The sequence below is a fragment of the Notamacropus eugenii genome, chromosome 5 (assembly GCF_028372415.1).
Source record: "Notamacropus eugenii isolate mMacEug1 chromosome 5, mMacEug1.pri_v2, whole genome shotgun sequence".
Taxonomy (NCBI): Eukaryota; Metazoa; Chordata; class Mammalia; order Diprotodontia; family Macropodidae; genus Notamacropus; species Notamacropus eugenii.
In genome coordinates, this window is record NC_092876.1 from 415,080,482 (window position 1) to 415,100,166 (window position 19,685).

The window sequence follows — 19,685 nt, forward strand, 5'->3', positions numbered from 1 at the left end:
GGCCTTAGGGCCTCCTGGTTTTGAGTTCTTTTGATAGGAATGTGGAAAGTAGAACAAAGACTTTCAACTATCTGGCAGTAGTGCTACACTGCGTAATTACAGCATGTTTGACATCATACTACGAAATGTTCATATAAGTTAACTAAGAAAAAGTTTTCCAGGAAAAGAAAACTACAAAGGAAATATTTCAATACTTTGTGTTCCTTGTTATTGCCCTGCAGTGCCCTATATTCCCCCATCTTATGTTATATTATCCCACTATGTTCTTAGATAGATGCTCATGATTAGGAAGTTCAAACACCACCAATTCTCTTTTCCTTAGGTAAAGAGGATTTGCTTTCATGTACTGACAAGGAAACACCAACAAATCTGGCATCAGCAAGGGAACTGTAATTGTGGGTCAGCGGCTACGTAACAGGCCCTGGCCTAAGAGTTGGCTGGCTTCTTTTCTTTTAGTCTCTGAAAACTATCTGCGATCACCAGAAATTTCAGAGACAGAAGATTTGCTTTTATTCCTAGGTCAAAAACAAAGGAAAGGGTAAGGGGCAGTTATTACAGAAGTACAAAATTGCCACCTCAATGCTTTGGCTTCTGTGAAGTCCAAGATAAATCACAGAAGGAAAAAAAGTAATATATTATTAGAACTGAATCAAATAAAAACTTGATATTGATATCAAATATCAAAAATTGAATGTATCCAAGGACCTTAAATTGTTCAGGTCAAGAAACAGTAGGTAGTCAACTCCACTGGCGCTGCAAATGACTAAGTGATTAATATTGTATATGCTACCTTCCTTTCCCCAAGGAGTTCCGATCTCTCAGTACTCACCCTCCAGACTAATTTCAGGAACAAATCTGGATGCTGAGGATTTTGAAAGAGACATCCTTGTGATATTGTCCAGGGCAGTATACGTACTGGATGAATTGAGGGGAGAGGCCTCTCCTTCTCTGAACAAGGGGAAAAAATCCAAACATAGCCACCACATATTTTTACAACAAAAGATCTGCTGATACTTGACGCTATTTTGTGAGGGAAAAAATATCAAGTTTAAGTCACATCTCTCAGGCAGACGTTACATTTTTCACAGGAAGGGAAACAAAGACATCAATACATTGTGCGTTATTGGGTGACGTGGTCACATTCTCTACAACACAGTGGCTTCCACTATTATCTCTGGATTCTCTATATCCTTTTTGCTTTGGACCATTTTCAGTTCCAGTTGGGCTGGACTGGGTTTGTTTCCTTTTCCAGCGTGTGCTGAAAGAATAAATCAGAATGTCAACTGAAAGAAAATGAAGGATTGAAGAAAAATAGTTTCTTATTGCTTCCATTAGGAAGGAAGGAAACCTCTGCCTTGGTGAGAAGGGGAGGGTGCCAAGATTCAGATTACTCTTATACCAAAGGCTAAGGTGGAAGAAGGGGCAACCGTTTTATGCAGATGACAGCTTCCCTTTAAAAAAGGCTAGGAAAACACTCTTGGGATTTGATTAGCAAGGGAAATCAGGATTTGAATGACTGATTTGGCTTCCTCGTTCTCCCGAGGTATAAAAAGCCCAGTCAATGTAGAAGTGGTGGCCTGGAGGTTTCAGCAGAATTTCCAGTATATTTCAGGTGAAATAATCAGATTGATTCTCTATCTTTTTCCAGCTGATCCTACTTACAGTTAATTGATTTTGTCCTGTAACTGCCTAAATCATGATTCTTTAGTTAGTTAAAAAATTCAGCTGCCCTGTAATGAGATAAGTTTAGAAATCCAGTTCTCTTGTTAATTACTGTCACTCTTGTGTGGAGGAAATCTGTTACTCTTGAAGGAGGCAGGTGGACATCAGGGAGTCTGGTCTAGTATCTTTACACCACCAAGCTATCCTTCAAGGATGTCTGGGTTGTTATCCAAAGAAGTCTAGACATAAACAATGAATATTTCTTATTCACAGGAGGGAAGAAGGGGACTGTTGCCAGCACTTATTCCCAATCTCCATCCCCCAAACTATAAAAGATAGCCATCCCCCTCATTCAAAGGTCTTAGCTTTGCTGGGAAAGCTGAGACCCTATTTATTGGTAAATTTGTACTCTATTAATAAACTGCTCATGCTCAGAACTTTGTGCATCAGCGTACCTTAATTTTAACTGTTACACAGGGATGATTTCCTGACTAAACGTTGCCCAAATGCTGTGGTGAACACGGGACCCTGGAGAGTTACATATTATTTAAATTTATTTACAAATTTGTTTTTATTGCATCTTATGATCTGTAGGTGCCTCCCCATCTTCTGATCCAGAGCCTTAATCTCTGGACTGGCCGTAAGCCATGATATTTGGCGTGGCTGGCGTGGATTGTTTGCAAAGACTACAAAGTTAAATTAATTGCCAAAGTAAGGAAGGGTGATTTGGAAAGCCAGATACAGAACCCAGGTATCTTGTGTTATTAGGGGTAGATGGGAAGCAATGTTAAAAAGGAAGCTCCCATTTATCCCATTAGTTTAGTATGATGAACGCTTAAGGAACTTGATGAGGAACATAGGAAAATGGAAGTCTCCTTGGATCTTATTAACCATTTTAGAAAAGCTAGATTACCAGTAAGGATAATGAAGAAAAATGACCCTTTAATATCCAGTCTAAGAGCAGAGGTGAATGAGCTTTTGATCTTTAAGAATCTGTCTTCCAAATGACAGAGAGGCAAGTTATTGATCTAAAACATAGGTGAAAAAGACAATTGCTACAGCTGGTGAGTCTTTTTGATTTAGAGGTGTCCTTTCAAAATATGTTAAACCCCAGCATGATTATGACTATAAGAAGAAAATACAGAGTGAATAATAAAAACTGGCAATTATGCCCTCCTTGTTCTATTTCTGTATAATACCTGGCTTGCCCTGGGGTAGGTGAGAAGATCCTGTTACTTCATCTTGCTGCCATCCAGGGCAACTGACCTCTTATGAGTAAGTTCCCCAAATTAACCTAATTAATCCTAATAAAACCTATCAATAACCACGCAGGCAGGAGCACTTTTTTCTTCAGTATTTCATATTCTCTTGGAGGCCATGCTATCCTACAATTGACATACTTAGGGCAGAACAGATCTGCCCCCTTACAGAGATATAAGTAAGAAAGTCTTGGATCTATCCCATTCCTTCTACTATTTCAAAGGGAGTGACTTTCTTAAGAGGGAAGTCCAAGGATGGAGACAGGCTTTTACCACCTTCGAACTTAGCAGTCTGAGGGGAAATGTAAGCAGCAAGGTATTGAATTATTAGAATAATGGCTAATAATTGAATAATGTGGTCTAATTAAGAGTTTTTGTCAGTTTGAGACTCGTATCATCAGCTTGAAGAGTGTGATAGGGAACCATGTCTAAACCCCTGCTCCCACAAAGGCTGGGCTAGTTTTTGTCAGTACTTTAATGCATTCCACCAATCTTGGCTACTTCAGGGGACTAAGGCCTCAGCCAGCTGATGGCATTTCCTCATGGCCTGAGTGGCATCATGATGGGTAAAAATTAAGATGAGGGGGCTTCACTCAGCTGAATCAATTTAAAATGTCCTCAATGCCTATCCTTGTTAAATAACCTTTTCTGGCCATGACTAAGTAAATCTCCCTTTAACTTGAATGCTAGTAAGTCATTTTATTCCAATATCAAATTTAAACTACTAGGGGACTGGCCAGAGTCAGGCCCAGGACAAAATAGATGGATCACTGAGGATTCATTCTGCCAAAGAAAGTCAGCTAAACCACTGCTTCTGTGTTTTGTTTTTTTTTTTAAGGTGGCTAAAATGAGAAGTTCTGTATCCTTGGCTTGACAAAAACGCATTTGCTCTACAGTAGGTCTTCGTGGGAAACAGCAAAGAGATGGGTTTGGTGGAATGGATTCCTGTCCTCACTTTAGAAGCACTTCCCTCACTATGTCCAGCCCATCTTAATGGTGTCACACTTTGGGGATAGGCCTTTTTTACCATCACCACATAAGCCTGGGAAAACCTACTTGGAAAAGTGGGAAACTGGGCAGCCCCTACAACAATGTGGGCTATAATGTATTGCTGTCCACAAAATTGGGAATGATGGCAGGAAGCGATGTGCCTCATGAGGTGAGCAGAGGCGACAATACTGCCAAGGTAGGACTCTTTGGGTGTGGCCTTTAAACAAGAGGTTGAGGAAATGATTGTCAGTCTCTGCAGGTGTGTTAGTAAAACTGCTTTACAATATCCCAGATTGTGCGAGGAAGTGTCCTTCTGAGCCACCCAAGTTTTTGAATCCTGACTTTTGGTGTGTTGAATTTTTCATTTTGGGGGATGTCAATATGGTCATTTTTGTGTTTAAGGAAAAACATATAACCCAGCTGAGATTTCTTTATGGTATACTAAATTACATGAGACTCCCAATTATTTCAACCAAGATAAGAAACTAGACAGGGATAAACATTTTTGTAACAGCCAGCTGGTGGTTGTAAATACCAGAGGACCCCTCTAGGTAATTTCACAACTTGATCTGGTGTGATTTTTCTTCTTCAGTTCTCTAGTGATAAATCTCATTTCTCTTCATTAGCATGCTATAAATTTTACAAATTTATCCTTTTAATGTAAATCTTTACTTTTCCTTTTTTGGCAGGGAAGGTCAAATGTAAATCTTAATTGTATCTTTTCTTTTCTCTGAGGTAACTTGAAACTATATAAGCCTTAGGAAAAACTTTGTCTAATATTCAAGAATTAATTTAGAATTCTAAGTCTATGCTCTAAGCATAATAAAATCTGGCTTTAAAATGTCTCTACACATTGATAAGTATGGTTGGCAACAATATCTATTAATGAATTATTTAATGTTTCCCTAACAGTCCTCTTAGGGTGAGAGCTAAGGTTCTTTTGAGGCTAGTCTGTTCTATCTGCCTGAGCTACTGTGACTTGGAAAAGAAGTTCCAAAAGTTAGGTTACTGTTATACTAAGAGACCCACCACAGGGCCTTGGGACAGCCTAGTTTCTACTGAGGGTTTCGGTGGGCAAGCCCATTAAGGGAAGGAATGCACTTGCTCAGCTAGAGTTGGATGGAAGACCTTGTGTTGGGGTCTCAGTTGTGCTGCCTCATCAGAGACAGTGTACTGAAGGCATGGGAGAAGTACTTACACAGGAACTTAGAGGACCTTCTATAATGGTTAGTGTAGATAAGGCTAAATGGAAGCCTTTGAGTTGCTTGAACTCCACAAAGACAATATTAATCACCTTTAAAGAAATGAAAATTGTTAGTCTAGAAGAGACTACCTTTAGCGCTTTCAATTGTCCTCTGAAGAACATGATGCATGGCTGACACTGTCTTTTCACATGCCACCTGTAAGAAAGGGAGTGAGAACAATTGATAACACAACTCCTTCTAGTGACCCACAGTTTATGTAATATTTAAAGATAAACATGGAAGGTTTTTGTTAATGAGAATTTAATTTTCCTTTTATAAGACACCCAGGAGTTGGCAGCTGGGTCCAACATAGCGTATAATATTACACTTCTCTCATATTGTAATTAAGGATAAAGGACAAAATTAAGGACAGTATGCCTAAAAACAAAAGAGGTCATAGGTTACTTATCCCTAAATTTTCTATAAAAAGTTTTGCTTCCTTGGGAGGAAATTAATTCCCTACAACTCCCTTTCTACACATTCCTGTCAAATGGGATCCCCTTTCAAATTCTTTGTGGGGAGATGTCAAATTTGTCTGCTACAAAGGGACAAAACCATTGGATGTAATTTCTGAAGTTTCTCTAATCCACAGAGACTGAGTGGGCAGCAAGTGCTCTAAGGGAAAGAACTCTGCCAAGCAAAACCCCTGGTGTGGCGGGCTGGATCACACTGCAGGCTCCTCTTTAACATCCTCTCTCTTCCCTGTCAGCCAGTCTCAAATTCAGCCTACTAGCACATTTTAGTAGATTTTTTTTAAAGTTTGTTTTTTTTTTTACTAAACATGAAGAAAAAATTAGTACTTCCCTATACACAGAGAACACAAAAAAGATAATTTTAAAAATATAGGCATATGAATTCCGAATACCTATCATGCAATTTTCCTTTTTAAAAAAGCTATATAAATCCAACATGCCACTTTCAAAGCTTTCCTGCTTGTCTGTTTCCCTCTAAACTTGCTTCTGTTCTCTTCTGTGCATTTTTCCTTTATCCAGAATTTCAGTTCCCAAAAAGTAACATTTTCATATTCAAATCAAAATGCAAAAAATAGAATTGTACTGAGAATCTCTGTTTTAGATTTAAAAAACCCTTTAATTTCCACATGGCTTTCACAATTGTCCTATTCATCTGTGGTTACCTTCTACTGTTTTCCGTACATTTAAGATTGTTTCAATGTCCCTCTTTTTATGGCATTACTGTTTATCCTTATCACCTTCCCCTCCCATTAAAAGCAACTGAAAAAAAAATCCTCAAAAAATAAGCATAGTCAAGGAAAACAAATCCACACAATGGCCCATTTCTTCTTTGGTGTATTTCTCCTTATGAGGAGAGTTCATCATTTCTCTGTTAGGAGGAGGGGAATGTAATGGGAATTAAAAATCTTTCCTGCCCACTGATAGGCCTCAAGTAGGGCTATTGAGGGAGGCTTGATTAGGGGAGGCTTGTTTCCTATGAAGGCCCACATCTTTTGCTGCTTGCTAATGAGGCACTGGGTCATGAGGGGTTGTGCCCTCTGGCTCTGAAAAAAGTATATATACTCTGAGGTTTTGCTTTGGGCTTAGTTTTGGAAGAAGGTTTGTGTGCCCAATGAGACTCTAGGCAGCCACTAAGCAGCCCCTCCCCCACTCTGAAAAGATGTTAGTGCTTCCCTCTCTGGTAACTATGTGTGTGAGAATGCTATAAGACCTAGGCCTGAAAAGGCCAGGATCTCCCATTTTATCCTGGGCCATCTCCAGCCATCCTGATGAATAGCAGGCCACTGGACCTAGATGGCTCAGGAGAAGAAGGCGAGGTTGGTGACCTTGAGCAGCCCTCCCTCCCTCAAATCAAAGTCAGCTGCAAGTTGGGTCATCACCTTGATGTCATGGGCCTCTTAGAGGAGAAAGGACAAATGCAACCACAACAACTATGTATGTATGTAATGGTCAGAAAACTGGAAGCTTGTCTGTTGGTTTTTATTTCTCTGCATTTTCTGTTGAATAAATAGGAGGCTTGGTTGCTTTGGAAATGTAAAAGAGAAAAAGGTGTGTCTGGAAGCATTGGGTTGAACTAATTAAAGTAATTGCTGGCCCCTCAAAAGTTGCCTTTCCTTTTATAAATGCAGGTCTAAGAACCTGTGATCGCAGGCCCCCTGTGTGTGCCGGAGTGTCGGGGTGCTTACTGTTACAGGAACATGCTCCATCACAAGTCCTCTGGAGGCATCGCTGATGCCTTTACTGACTGAAGTGCTTAAGGTTTTCAAAGTGGTTTTTCTTTACAACTGCTGTACAAAGTTTGAAGGTTACACTCACTTCCCTTTGCAACATTTATTAAGTATCTGCTCTACGTCAGGGATTGTGCCAGGGATGAGGGATGACAAAAATGAACCAGTCCCTACCTTTAAGGAACTTCTATTTTATTAGGAGAAAGATGTTCACACGTAAGGAAATACAAATACAGGAAATATGAACACACACATGTAGAAATATAATGTAATTGTGGAAAGGGGATCAGGAAAGGCATCATGACAGAGATGCCCCTTGAGAGACATTCTAAGAGGCAGAAACGAGGAGGGAATACAGAACTTTGTAAGGGAAGGAGAGTCCAATTTGACTGGAATGGGGAGTGTATGAAGGGGAATAGGTTGGAGCCAGATTGTGAAGTGATTTAAATATAAAACAGGGGAGTTTATATTTTTATAGAATTAACAACTGAACAGATAAGAGCTGAAAACTTCACTACGTGACTGTAGAGAGAAAAGAAGAGGGCCAGGATACAGCTTTGAGGAACAACCACAGTTAGAGAGGCTGATATGGATGAGGATCCATGAAAGGAAACTGAGGATAGACAAGATAGGAAGGAGACTCAAAAGGCTGTGTCACAAAAATGGAGGAAGGAGAGGAGTTAGGGTCAAATGTCAGGGACAGATTAAGAAGCAGGAGAACTGAAGAAGTCCTTGTTTTGTAATGATCCAGGGGTGGAGAACCTGTGGCCTTAGGGCCACATGGGGTCTTCTAAATCTTTAGGTGCAGCCTTCGGACTGGATCCAATTTTTTTTGGAATTTATTCATGTACAATTTATTGTAATCCAGTTTTACTGACTGCAGGTTAAGAGATCGCTGGGAACCCTGGGAAGAGTAGTTTTAAATGAGTAAGAAGGTTAGAATAAATTACAAGGATACCAGAAGTGAGAAGAGAGTTTTAAGTGGAAGAAGTGAGCACAGATAGCTTTTTCTAGGAGTCTGGCTGTGAAAGTGAAGACATGTACTTCAATAGCTTGAGGGGATGTGAATAGTAAAGAATTATTTAAATTTTAAAAGAATTTTTCAGGATGAGGGAAACCTTGGAATAGGAGGCCACACTGAACGTGGCAACAAAGATTAGAGGGAGGGGGTGGGGGATGACTGCAGGGGAAATCTGCTAAAGAGACAGGAAGGATAAGGGTGTGGAATGGAGCACCTGAGGAAAGGCAGTAAGTACTTATTCAGTGCCTATGTGTCAGGTACTGTGCTAAATGCTTTACAAATTTTATCTCATTTGACCATCTCAGCATCCTGTGAGGTAGGTGGTATTATTATCAATATCTGAAATTGAAGTGCGAGCCTTGGAACATGGGACTAGTCCCCATTAGAGCCTGGAGCAAAGGAACAGAAAATGGGAGTTGATGTCCAAGGGTTCTGAGAAACAGAATTTGAGAGAAGAGACAGCTCACAGAAATGGCATCTATTTTTTTAGTAAAGTAAGGTCATCTCTTGAAGGGGAGAGAGGGATGTGATTGTGTGAGTGCCTTGAGGAAAGAAGAGGAGTAAGTCTGAAACACAACAGAATAAAATGATTGATTTATGGTAGAGAGGACCCAGCTGAAATGAGAAAACACATGTAATTCACCTACTCAGCATAGCTACACAGCTGCCTCCAACACTGCTGAGTGTCAGGCAGGCAATATCAATCTGTCATAACCTCATCATCATCTTGTCCCTGCTCTCCTTTCATCATATTTGAGGATTGGTTAAACCTCCTGTAGAAGGTTTATGGAAAGATTTGAACAAGAACTGTACAAGATGAGAAGGCAAGGATAAGTTTTAATCTGTACTGGTGGAAGGAGTATAGCCAGCCTGAGATCACAATTAACTGACTGTCAAATTTAAGTACTGTTGATGTAAATTTCCAAGCAAATCACACAGGCATAGCTTAAAATTCTTTGTGTAGAACTAATAGTTCTGGCTGAAATTTTCATGCCATCTACTTGACTATTCTTGGCATTTTATCCTTTTTTTTTCTTTTTTCTTTTTGCAAAGGATTGCTTTCAAATAGCCTGGTTTTCTTCCACCTTTCTTTTCTTTTGAAGGAAGATTGTCAGGTAATTTCTGTGATTTTAATTTAGAACTTTGACTGGTATTCAAAGCCGCAAAAGCTGTTCTAGGTTGCCTAGGATACAGTGAGATCATATATCGTGCCTCTACTGGCTCTTCAACTAAAATTATATACTGGTTTGTTTTTGTTGTGTAGTATATTCTTTAGTTTCATCCATTCAGCTGGAGAAGGCAGGGGAGGGGAAACAAAGAACATTCAATCAATCAATGAAGAAGCATTCAAGTGCTTACTACACAATCAGTATTGTACTAATTGCTAGGGATACAAGGGTTCTAATGGGGGCAGAGAAAGGAAAAGACACAATATGTGTATTTTGTATAAATATAACATTTACAAAATAAATCCAAGAGAATTTTGTGGAGGGATAGAGGCACTTATAGCTGTGAGGATCAGGAAAGGCCTGAAGTGCCAGCTCTGGAGCTGAAGGCTTGAAGGAGACAGGGGGAAAGGTGCAAAGAGGTGCGTCAGGCATGGGGGACAATCTGTGCAGAAACTGGAGGAACAGGAAAGAAACTGGATTAAGGTAGAACAGCATGGAAAGGTAGGTGGGAGCCAGGTTGTGAAAGGTTTTAAAGGACAAACAGAAATTTGCATTTGACCCCAGAGGGAACAGGAAACCACTGAAGTCTATGGGATAGGGGAATGACATAGTAAGAATTGTCTTTAGGAGCATTAATGGTAGCAGTGTGGAGGACAGACTGAAGAGGGGAGGGACTTGAGACAGGAAAACCAATCAGGAGGTGAAAAGTGCTGATGATCTAAACTGAGATAGCAGTCCTGAGAATTAGAGAGGAAGGGGCAAACAGGAAAAGCATAATGCAGCTAAATTCAAGGCTTGGCAACTGAATGGTGCAACTGGAAGGTGAGGTGGGAGAACAGTGAGAAACTGAAAATGTCTCCAAGGTTGTGAATCTAGGTGACTGGAAGGATGTTGATGTCTTCAAAAGAAACAAGCAAATTTGTAAGAAAGGTGAGTTTGATGGGACACAAGGGAGGTGTGATGATGATCAGTTCTGTTTGGGACATTCATTTCAAACAGTGAGGTGGTGATAAAGACCTGGAGATCTGCATGGAGAAGTGCACCTATGTGAATTAATGAGGTCCCCGAGAAAGTGCAGAAAGTGTCCAGAACAGAGGCTTGTGGTGTACTCACAGTTAGGGCAGATAATACAGCAAAGGAAGCTGGGAAAGAAAGGTTAGCTAGAGAACAAGAGAAAGCAGTAAAAATTCAGAGAGGAGAGATTATACAGAAGAAGAAGCTGGTAAACAGTATAAAAAATTGCTGAGGGCAGAAAGGATAAGAACTGAGAAGAGGTCTCTGGATTTTGACAAGTTGACATCCTTGGTAATTTTGGATAGCACAGTTTCATTTAAGTGATGAAGACTAAAGCCAGAATACAAAAAGTTCAAAAATGAATGAGACATAGATAATCAAGGAATACTCCAAAGAAATGAATCTAGGTGCTAAAAGGACCATCCTGGTGGTCAAAAGAAAACACTTTCAGAGGTTGGACATAATGAGTTTGACATGCTTATGGAACATCTAGGAGGCCAAAGATGATTTGGGCCTAGAGTTCAACAGAATGGAGCTTTATATGTAGAAAAGGGAGCCAACTGCACATAACACCAGGGGCAGGGAGTGGTTGTTGATCTAGCAAAGGAGATTGAGGAGAGGCCTAGCAGAAAGAACTGGGAAAGTACAGGTCATGGAAGTCAAGAGATGAGAGCATTGTTGGTGGTGTTATGAACTGTAGTGAGTCAAGATGCATGAGAATGGAAGCAAATTTATTCCTGTCATTTCTTGACTGAAAGAAAAGACAAATTTTCTCATAAGCTCACCTTGAAATTATTTGGGTGCTTGCGTGTCCAAGCTAGGAGCATGGCAGCAAACAAGTCTCCTGTTCCCACAAAGACAGCATCCACTTTCTGAATTTCCATTTTGATTCTTTCTGTCACTTTGGTGCCATCTGGTTTTTCTGTACAAAGGGAACAATGAGACTAGGATGGTAGTACCTTTGTGAAAAAATTCTCAAATAATGAGATGTAAGGGGATAATTAAGTATAGCTCACTGCATGCATTAACAGCACCCTCATTCATCAGATTCTGAATCTATCAAATGTAGTAAAGCAAAAAGACTCAGAATGTTGGCTCCCCAGAACATGGAATGAGGATTTCCTTTAGGTAGCACTGTAACTTACATCAGGAATCAGAGATTTAGTCGCTAGAAACTCCCAGGCAGGGGAACTTCCTCTGCTAACCCATCTTTAATTTAAAGTCTTGCTCCTGCTTATTACCCACAGGTTCATCAGCAAGTTATGAACCTCACTAAAGCTTCAGTCTCCTCATCAATAAAAGGAGGGAGTTGGGTTACATGATCTCTATAGTCCTTTCTAGTTGTGGATCCTGTGATCCAACTCTATGGGAAAGAATGGTTCCCCTCACATCTGTAACTTCTCTTAGTAATTTTGGAAATTTGTTTAAATCTTTCTTGAGCTTATTTTCAGCCTACATTTCTTCTTGGAATAGTAAGTTCCATAAAATTAATATTTTCTGTATTAAATGCTCTGTACTTTTTAACCTGTCCTAAAATTCTTGGCCATTTGATGATCGCTATAGCCATACTCCTAATGACTATACAGAATAAATCATATATCCTTCCCTCAACCTGCTTTTCCTTTTCAAACTAAAGCCTGAAGTTTATAAATCAATCTTTATAAACTATATAAGTCCATTCATCTGCTTTATAATTTTTTATAATTTTCCACATTTTCAACATTCCTTCTTCAAGATACTCATAATTTTGTTGGCCTTTTCGGCCACAGTTGCATCTTATACTTTAAATAAAGGAAAGAAGGAAGCAAGCTTTGTAGAGTGCCTAGTGTATGCCGGTTCCTATGTGCTAAATACTTTACAAATTTGGGACAGCTTGTACAGTTGGGATCATGCTTTAATCATTCACTTTAGACATATCCACATTGACATTTTCTGAGAGTGAGCAAGCTAGAAGAGCTTATATTAGGTTAGAGGGTAGGTTAAAAATATGACTTACTTTTCCTCTGGCTTCCCAGAGCAATCAGGTAGTTGTTGCCTGAAGAAGCAGGTAAGTCAGAACTGGTGATAACTACAGTCTCTGGTCCCATAGAATGAAGTATATCCATTACCTACCAAAGAAGGGAGAAACAGGATCTTAGTAACAATCATTACATCTTATTATGACCAATTACATTAAATATTATTCCAGAATGGTAAATTAGAGTTCTCTACCATTTTCAACAACATCTTAACCATATTCTTTCATGTACCACAAATCAAATTTCATCATGATGACGTAAGTTCCCTTAAAACAGGAACTGTAATTTTAAATTAAAATTTTTTATTGATACCTTGTTAATTTTCAAATATATTCTTCCACCACCCAGATGGTCATTCCTTTTTTTTTTTTTTTTGTTAGAGAACAAAAGGTAATTCAGTAAAACAAACCAATCTATCAACTAGGTCCAACATTTTATGCAATGATCCATTCCCCGAGTCTCCTATCTTTTTAAAGAGGGCAAATACCTATATTCTCATCTGTTCTTCAGAGCCAAGTCTGGATGAGATTCAATCGCTTAGTTTCCATTTTTTGCTTTTCTTTCCATTTATGTTGTTGCAATCACTATATTTATTGTTTTCCTGATTCTGCCTACTTCATTTTGCATCAATCCAGATGTTTCACCATGCTTCTTTGTATCATTGTTCATACTGATACTTTCTTAGTACGGTAACATTCCTTTACATTCATGTTTGTTTAGTCATTCTCTCCAGCTGATGGCCACCTACTTTGTTTCCACTTCTATGCTTTCATAACAAAGGCTACTATAAATATTTTGGAGCATATGGATGTTTCTAACTGTCCTTGACTTTCTTAGGGGTACATGCCTCGCAGTATGAGCTTTGTACCAAAGGATATAGATATTTTAGTCACTTTCTCAGTATCACTTCAAATTTATTTTTCATTTCCCCACTCCACCCTACCTCAGATCACATATACAATCTCTGTTTGTAACAGCTCTGGACAAGGCAAGAAGGCAAGTTAAGTTATTATCCAAAGAATAATGACACATTTAGCTTCCAACAAGAGAAAAGAAAAAAAAAAACATTTGAAACTTCTAACTCAATCCTTTTTTAGGACTATCAATACTGTAGTGGGCAAAGGGAAGGGTTTTTGTTTTTCTTTAAAAGATTTCCTTTTGGTTTTTCTCATAGTTTCTCCTATTTGTTGTAATTCTTCTATGCAATATGACTAATGGGAAAATGTGTTTAATAAGAATGTTTGTGCAGAACCCATATAAGATTGCATGCTGTCTTGGGGAGGGAGGGGAGAGAAAGGGAGAAGAGGGAGAAAATTTACAACTTATGGAAGTAATTGTTGAAAACTGAAAACAAATTAAATAAAAAATGTAACATAATAAATTTACAGTTTCATATGCAAAGAAAAGATTTCCACAGGCTAGCCAATCTAATCAGGGGAGAAGGTGGACCAATGCTAAACCTCTCACTTCCTTACTAGGCTTCCAAACGTGCAACAATACTACTGAACTTTTTGGCATTATCCAAATGGTAATGAAATTGCTGATGATAAGCAGCTGTCTGCTTTCTCATCCCATCTACCTCTATCCTACACCAACAAAATTCTAATCCAGATCTGTCCTGCAACTAACATTGAGCTCTCTGGAACTCCTATTCTTTAATTAACCTTCTTTTTTCATTTTATATTATTTTTCTTATTGTACCATCCATTTTCTAGCATGCACATCTCCTTCCCAGTGACACTGCCAACTTCTCAACTGCACTGCCTGTCCAACAGAGGCACTAGGCCTGGAGTCGGGAAGACCTAAGTTCAAATACAACCTCAGACACTCTTCTAGTTGTGTGAACCCGAGCAAGTCAACTTCTATCTGCCTCAGTTTCTTTACTAGCACCTACCATACAGGGCTGTTGTAGGATCAAAGAGATGATATTTGTAAAAAGCATTTATCACGGTGCCTGGCAATAGTAGCCACTATATAAATGCTTATTCCTTTTCCCTTTCCTGTCTCCCATGACTAGAATGTCATGGGAATGTCCTCCCAATGCCTCCTCAAATCCCTAGCTTCTTTCAAAACTCAGCTGAGCTGGCTTCCATACCAGCATTAGGATTAATACAGAACATTCATTTTTTTTAAAAAATATACACTATTCTATTTCACTCCAAATGTTTCTATAATGTATGTAATTAGTTAAGACAACACTTCTGGAAAGTCATACACATCCATGGCCAAGAACTTTTTCTCCTCTTTGTAAACTTCCATCAATAAATGAAAGAATCCAGGGGGAAACATCATTTTCTACTATCTATATACAACACTTGAGATTTAATATCTAAATAACTATTGCAAGTTTGGCTTAGTAAGGTTTGTTCCAATAATTTGCCTTATACATACTATATAGGCTATTTCATATTTCTGTATTATAGGCTGCTTTTCACAGCTTGAGCCCAAAACCAATGCAAGTAAGATTTCCTTCATCTCGTCCCATGAGATTGATCGTTCTAATCTTCAGCGTATTCATTAGACTGTGGGGAAGATCATATCTCCATTTTCATGTTTTCCATTTCCTTGGATAACTGACTGGCTAATGGTAACTGAGAGGAATGGTTACCTAACTTGCTGGTTACTGATGCACAAAGGCTGTTGATTCCTGGTGACTCTGATGGCATTGCTAGAGCCTCTGTCATACCAAACCACCCCATTCCCAAACCCCTTCAGCCACTCTGATTCTTTCAAAGTACCTTAAATTGCTTTGGATCAATTTTGGATCAACTGAATTTAAAAAAAAAAAAAAAAAAAAGGAAAAGCAGACATATGTATAGCTCTTTCTGTGATGACACAGAATTGGAAATTAAGGGGACAGCTCTCAACTGGGAAACGGCTGAACAAGCTGTGATATATGATTTTGACAGAATACTACAAGAAATGCTCTAAGAAATGATAAGTAGGATGCTTTCAGCAAAACCTGGAAAGACTTGGACGAACTGGTGTGAAGTGAAGTGAGCAGAACTGGGAGAACATTGTACGCAGTAATAGCAGTACTGTATAATGATCAACAGTGAATGACTTCGCTATTCTCAACAATATGATGATCCAAAACACCTCTGAAGGACTTATGATGAAAAATGCTATTGAAAGAACTGAGAGACTGTGAATGCAGACTGAAGCATACTTTTTTAACTTGCTTTTTCTTTTCTTTCTTTTTCATCTGTGTTTTCTTCTGCAACATCATTAATATGGAAATGTTTTACATGACTGCACATGTATTATATATAAAAAATTGTTTGCCTTCTCAAAGAGGGGAGGAGAGGGAGGAAGGGAAAAAATTTGGAACTCAAAATTTTAAAAAAGAAATAATTTTTAAATATAACTGAAAAAATATAAAAAATTCCACATACACACAAAAAACAAACTCCAAGAATATCCCTTTTGATTTATATTAAAAAAACCTTTGGTTTACCAAATAATCCCCAAATTTAGAGTTTTATGTCCTTTCCCATGAAGGAAGGTACTGCCTTTAGGAATACTGGTATGAAACTAATCTCCTATCAGACAGAGCTCTCTAAGATTATTGTCATCCCTCCCTTTTTTAAAGCAATACATACATCAAACAGAAGTCCTAGAGAATCACTTAATATAAAGATAACCTGATTAGTCCTTGGTTGGAGGGAAACATTGTTAACATGTACAAAGCTATGCTAACACATCTCAGATTAGAATTCTCAATAAATTCTAGTAACCCTCCTCCTTTTCTATTCTAATAATCCTACTCCTTTTAACTTGCTGATCTACCGGAAAGGTCCAAGATTACCAGAATCTGCTTCTACAGGAACTAGTTTCACCATGAGTGAAGACTCCTTTTTACTGTTGGGATACTAGCTGCATCATATGTATTACATTAAATGTATAAATTCATGTGCTCTAACTCTTGTGCCTGCAGAGGACACCATTTGTCACATGGGGGAGATATGAGGTAGAACCCACCTTCAGAGGGATCCATGGGACCCAGGGTATTTTGTCCTTTCTGATCTCCAATGGAGCCACGAGGTTAAAGAAGACTAGGGCGCTGGTTACAATAACCAAGTACGTTACAGTAACAATTTACAGTAACAAGTAACAGTCTCTATTATCTTTCTCTTCCCGCTGTATTTCCCAGAAGCATGGCTTTAGCAGAAGGAGTACTAGACTTGGAATCAGGACTTCTGAGTGTTCAGATCCCTCAGAACAGTTGCGTGGTCATGGACAAATCACTTCACCTCTCAGTCTCAGTTTCCCCATATGCAAAACAGAGAATGTGCACTATTATTATTGTCCAGAGAGATGCTGGATGTAGGTGACATAATGGACATACAGGAAGGTTTGGAGTCAGGAAGACCTGATTTTATCTAGCTGTGTTTTATCGAGGCACTCAAGTTTCCTCATCTTAAATTGAAGAAAATACTGGTACCTACCTCACAGGATTGTTGTGAGGTTCAAACGAGATTTATGTACTGTATTGTGCTTTGCAAACGTATGTAAAAGTTAGCTACTATTATTGTTATGTTAGAAACATATTTCCAAAAAGCTTATACAAATTAAACAAACTTGCGTTCACATAAATTTCAACATGGACTCCAGTATTTTAACTGGGCACCCAGGTCTTTGGGAGCCTAAACATCCCTACAGCACAGGTCAGAATTGAACAGGTCTCCCAGCTTGCCTAGGATTTGTCCTGAGATATCTGGTAAAGCCAGCAGAGATGATAATGTGCAGTTCTGTCCTTCAAATTGTCCCACTGTAGTTAACAGAGGTTAAGATAACTGGACAGGCTGGAGGCAGTGCTGACGTTTCCTTCCACGCATCCCTATTTTTTTCAACTAACTTTGTAATTATGTTGTTCTAGTCATGTTTGACAAAGGCAGGAAGAAAAAGTGAACATTTATATCTAGTGACTTATGAAGGGGACGCTACATTAGCGTTCAACAGACTGCAGGGAGGGGGCAGAGGTGAGGACTAAAGGGTCAGAGATGGAGATCTCTAAGGGACTTAGAGGCCATGTAATTCAATTCTCTCACTTTACAGATGACAGAATTGTGTAATGAAATCTGTCTTTATCCTGGGTAACATTCTCCTAAGATCTAGGAGACCTTTTACAATGCATTATGTGAAAATAAATAATAAATTAAATATGCCACGGGCAGACTATGTCTCTATGTCATTGTTTGAAATTCATTTGTCTTGAAGAGAATTTCCTTTTCCCCACCCTCCCATTGATTAAAGACAGTCTTGAATGTAAAAGGTGCTGAAATCATTACAAGTGAGACAGGATATAACAAAGCTTAAATTATTTTGAGGTAGTATGCAGTTAAAATGAATTATAAATTCAAAGGTAGCTGTGCCTACCTCTAATGCTTCTTCCTGAGTAGAAATGTTTTTTCCAGTGAGTAACCTAAAGGATAAATTAAAAAAATAAGGGAGGAGAACAGGAAGAAGAAAAACTAATAAGGTTTATCACGTTTTTAGTTTTATAGATCAGGTGCTCAGAGACATGTTCAGGTATGCCTTAAGCCCTAATCTACAATAATGAATGTCAATCTAAAAAACACAAAGGCAATACAGTAGAATATAGAAAAGCATGACAATATAATGTTATCTGTTACATACTGTCAGGAAGGATTTACCTTCGAAAATGAAAATATTACAAGTTTTTAAACTAAAGAGTTTATATATTCTGTTCAAAAGTCTGATTAAGGTTTATATATAGAAAAGCAGAGATCATTATACTATACCAAACTACCATCCAGGTATCTTTCAGTTATCTAAATAAATAGGGAAACACTATAGTCACAATTTAGTTAATTAAAAATCTTATTCCCCCTTGTCTTTCTTATCTCAAATTAATGATGTATTGCCAAACAATTTTTAGGGGGGGGGGGAACATTTTACAGTCATGGCTTGTCACTGATAAAAAAAAAATCATCCCCTAATAGCAATGAGACTTCTCTTAGTTAAGTTAATCTTGGAGAGCTGGTACTTTCCTACTTAGTTGCCAGGGCAAGTCTAATCTGTTAGCATAGCCTTAGAAAACCCAGAGTCACCTATACCATAAAGAGGCAGGCATTAATGTATTAATATGTATGTAATTTTCTTAAAAATGAAAGTATTTTAAAAACCAATAAGCTAAAATCTCTTCTCTAATATGGGTACCCTGAAGATACACACTTTCACTGAAATCTTACAAGTCTGGTTAAGTTTCTCTAAGGTGCACTACATACATACATACACATGTCTTTTGGGGTTGACATCCATGAGTCTTCAGGTGCTTAGGTTGCTGGAGCATAGTTTTTCAGAGAGTAATCATGATTTTATGACATCCAGTTTCATCTACTACCCAAATTTCTACAAGGAGTAAGATGGCTAAAAAGAAAATATTTTTTTTTTGGCTTCCCAAAGATAATATACGTCAAGGAAGCCCTCAAAGAAAGGAAAACACCTTCTGTTTCCCTTTGCGCACACACAGGTAAAAAATTCAAACAAAATAAACTTGTGATTAAATAGTTACTATTAAAAAGTATAGTTTTGTCACCTTAGCTAAATCCTGCTGGTGAATGGCAAGTAAATTGTTTACCTTCTAGCAATGAACTAGCTCTTTCAGACACCTAGGACCCTGGCTCAATGTACCGTAGGCAGAAAATTTTCTAAAATGGTACCTCAGTGATCTGAAAGAACTCCTATTGCCAGCATCAAGCTCATCAGAGAAGATTCCTACATGATCTCAGTGCTGCCCTCAGTAAACTCATATTTACAACTGTGTACTTAACAAGAAGTCTTTAAAAAAAAAAGGTGATTTACTCAGCCTCAAACTGATTTGGAGTTATTATGTCTGCCACAGGCACGACTTTTTCTTTGTAAACTGGAAGGAGATCTGCTGGAACATACTAAAAAAAGAAAAAGAGAGAAAATTTATACATTAAACAAGAGAAATGATTAGGTATTCAGGACAGTGCTTAGCATATTTAATACAAAGCCATGTAACACATAGTATTACCCTCAAAACATTTATGTACTATCTGGATGTAAGACACACATATGGAAAGATATCAAACAAATGATGACAGTGTTTGCTAAGCGC

General features: G+C 38.4%; 1 protein-coding gene across 1 annotated transcript in view; it reads right to left on the bottom strand.

Moving 5' to 3' along the window:
* Nucleotides 1-486: 486 nt before the first annotated feature.
* The window catches only part of PDXK (pyridoxal kinase), a 76,375-nt gene continuing 57,176 nt past the window's right edge, over nucleotides 487-19,685 (bottom strand). Inside the window, exons 6-11 of the mRNA XM_072614826.1 lie at nucleotides 19,406-19,491; nucleotides 17,957-18,002; nucleotides 12,556-12,667; nucleotides 11,345-11,481; nucleotides 5,245-5,311; nucleotides 487-1,258 (exon numbers count right to left, since the gene is read on the bottom strand). Coding sequence (XP_072470927.1) covers nucleotides 1,146-1,258; nucleotides 5,245-5,311; nucleotides 11,345-11,481; nucleotides 12,556-12,667; nucleotides 17,957-18,002; nucleotides 19,406-19,491 — 561 coding nt within the window. The 3' untranslated portion in view covers nucleotides 487-1,145. The remainder of the gene's footprint in view (nucleotides 1,259-5,244; nucleotides 5,312-11,344; nucleotides 11,482-12,555; nucleotides 12,668-17,956; nucleotides 18,003-19,405; nucleotides 19,492-19,685) is intronic.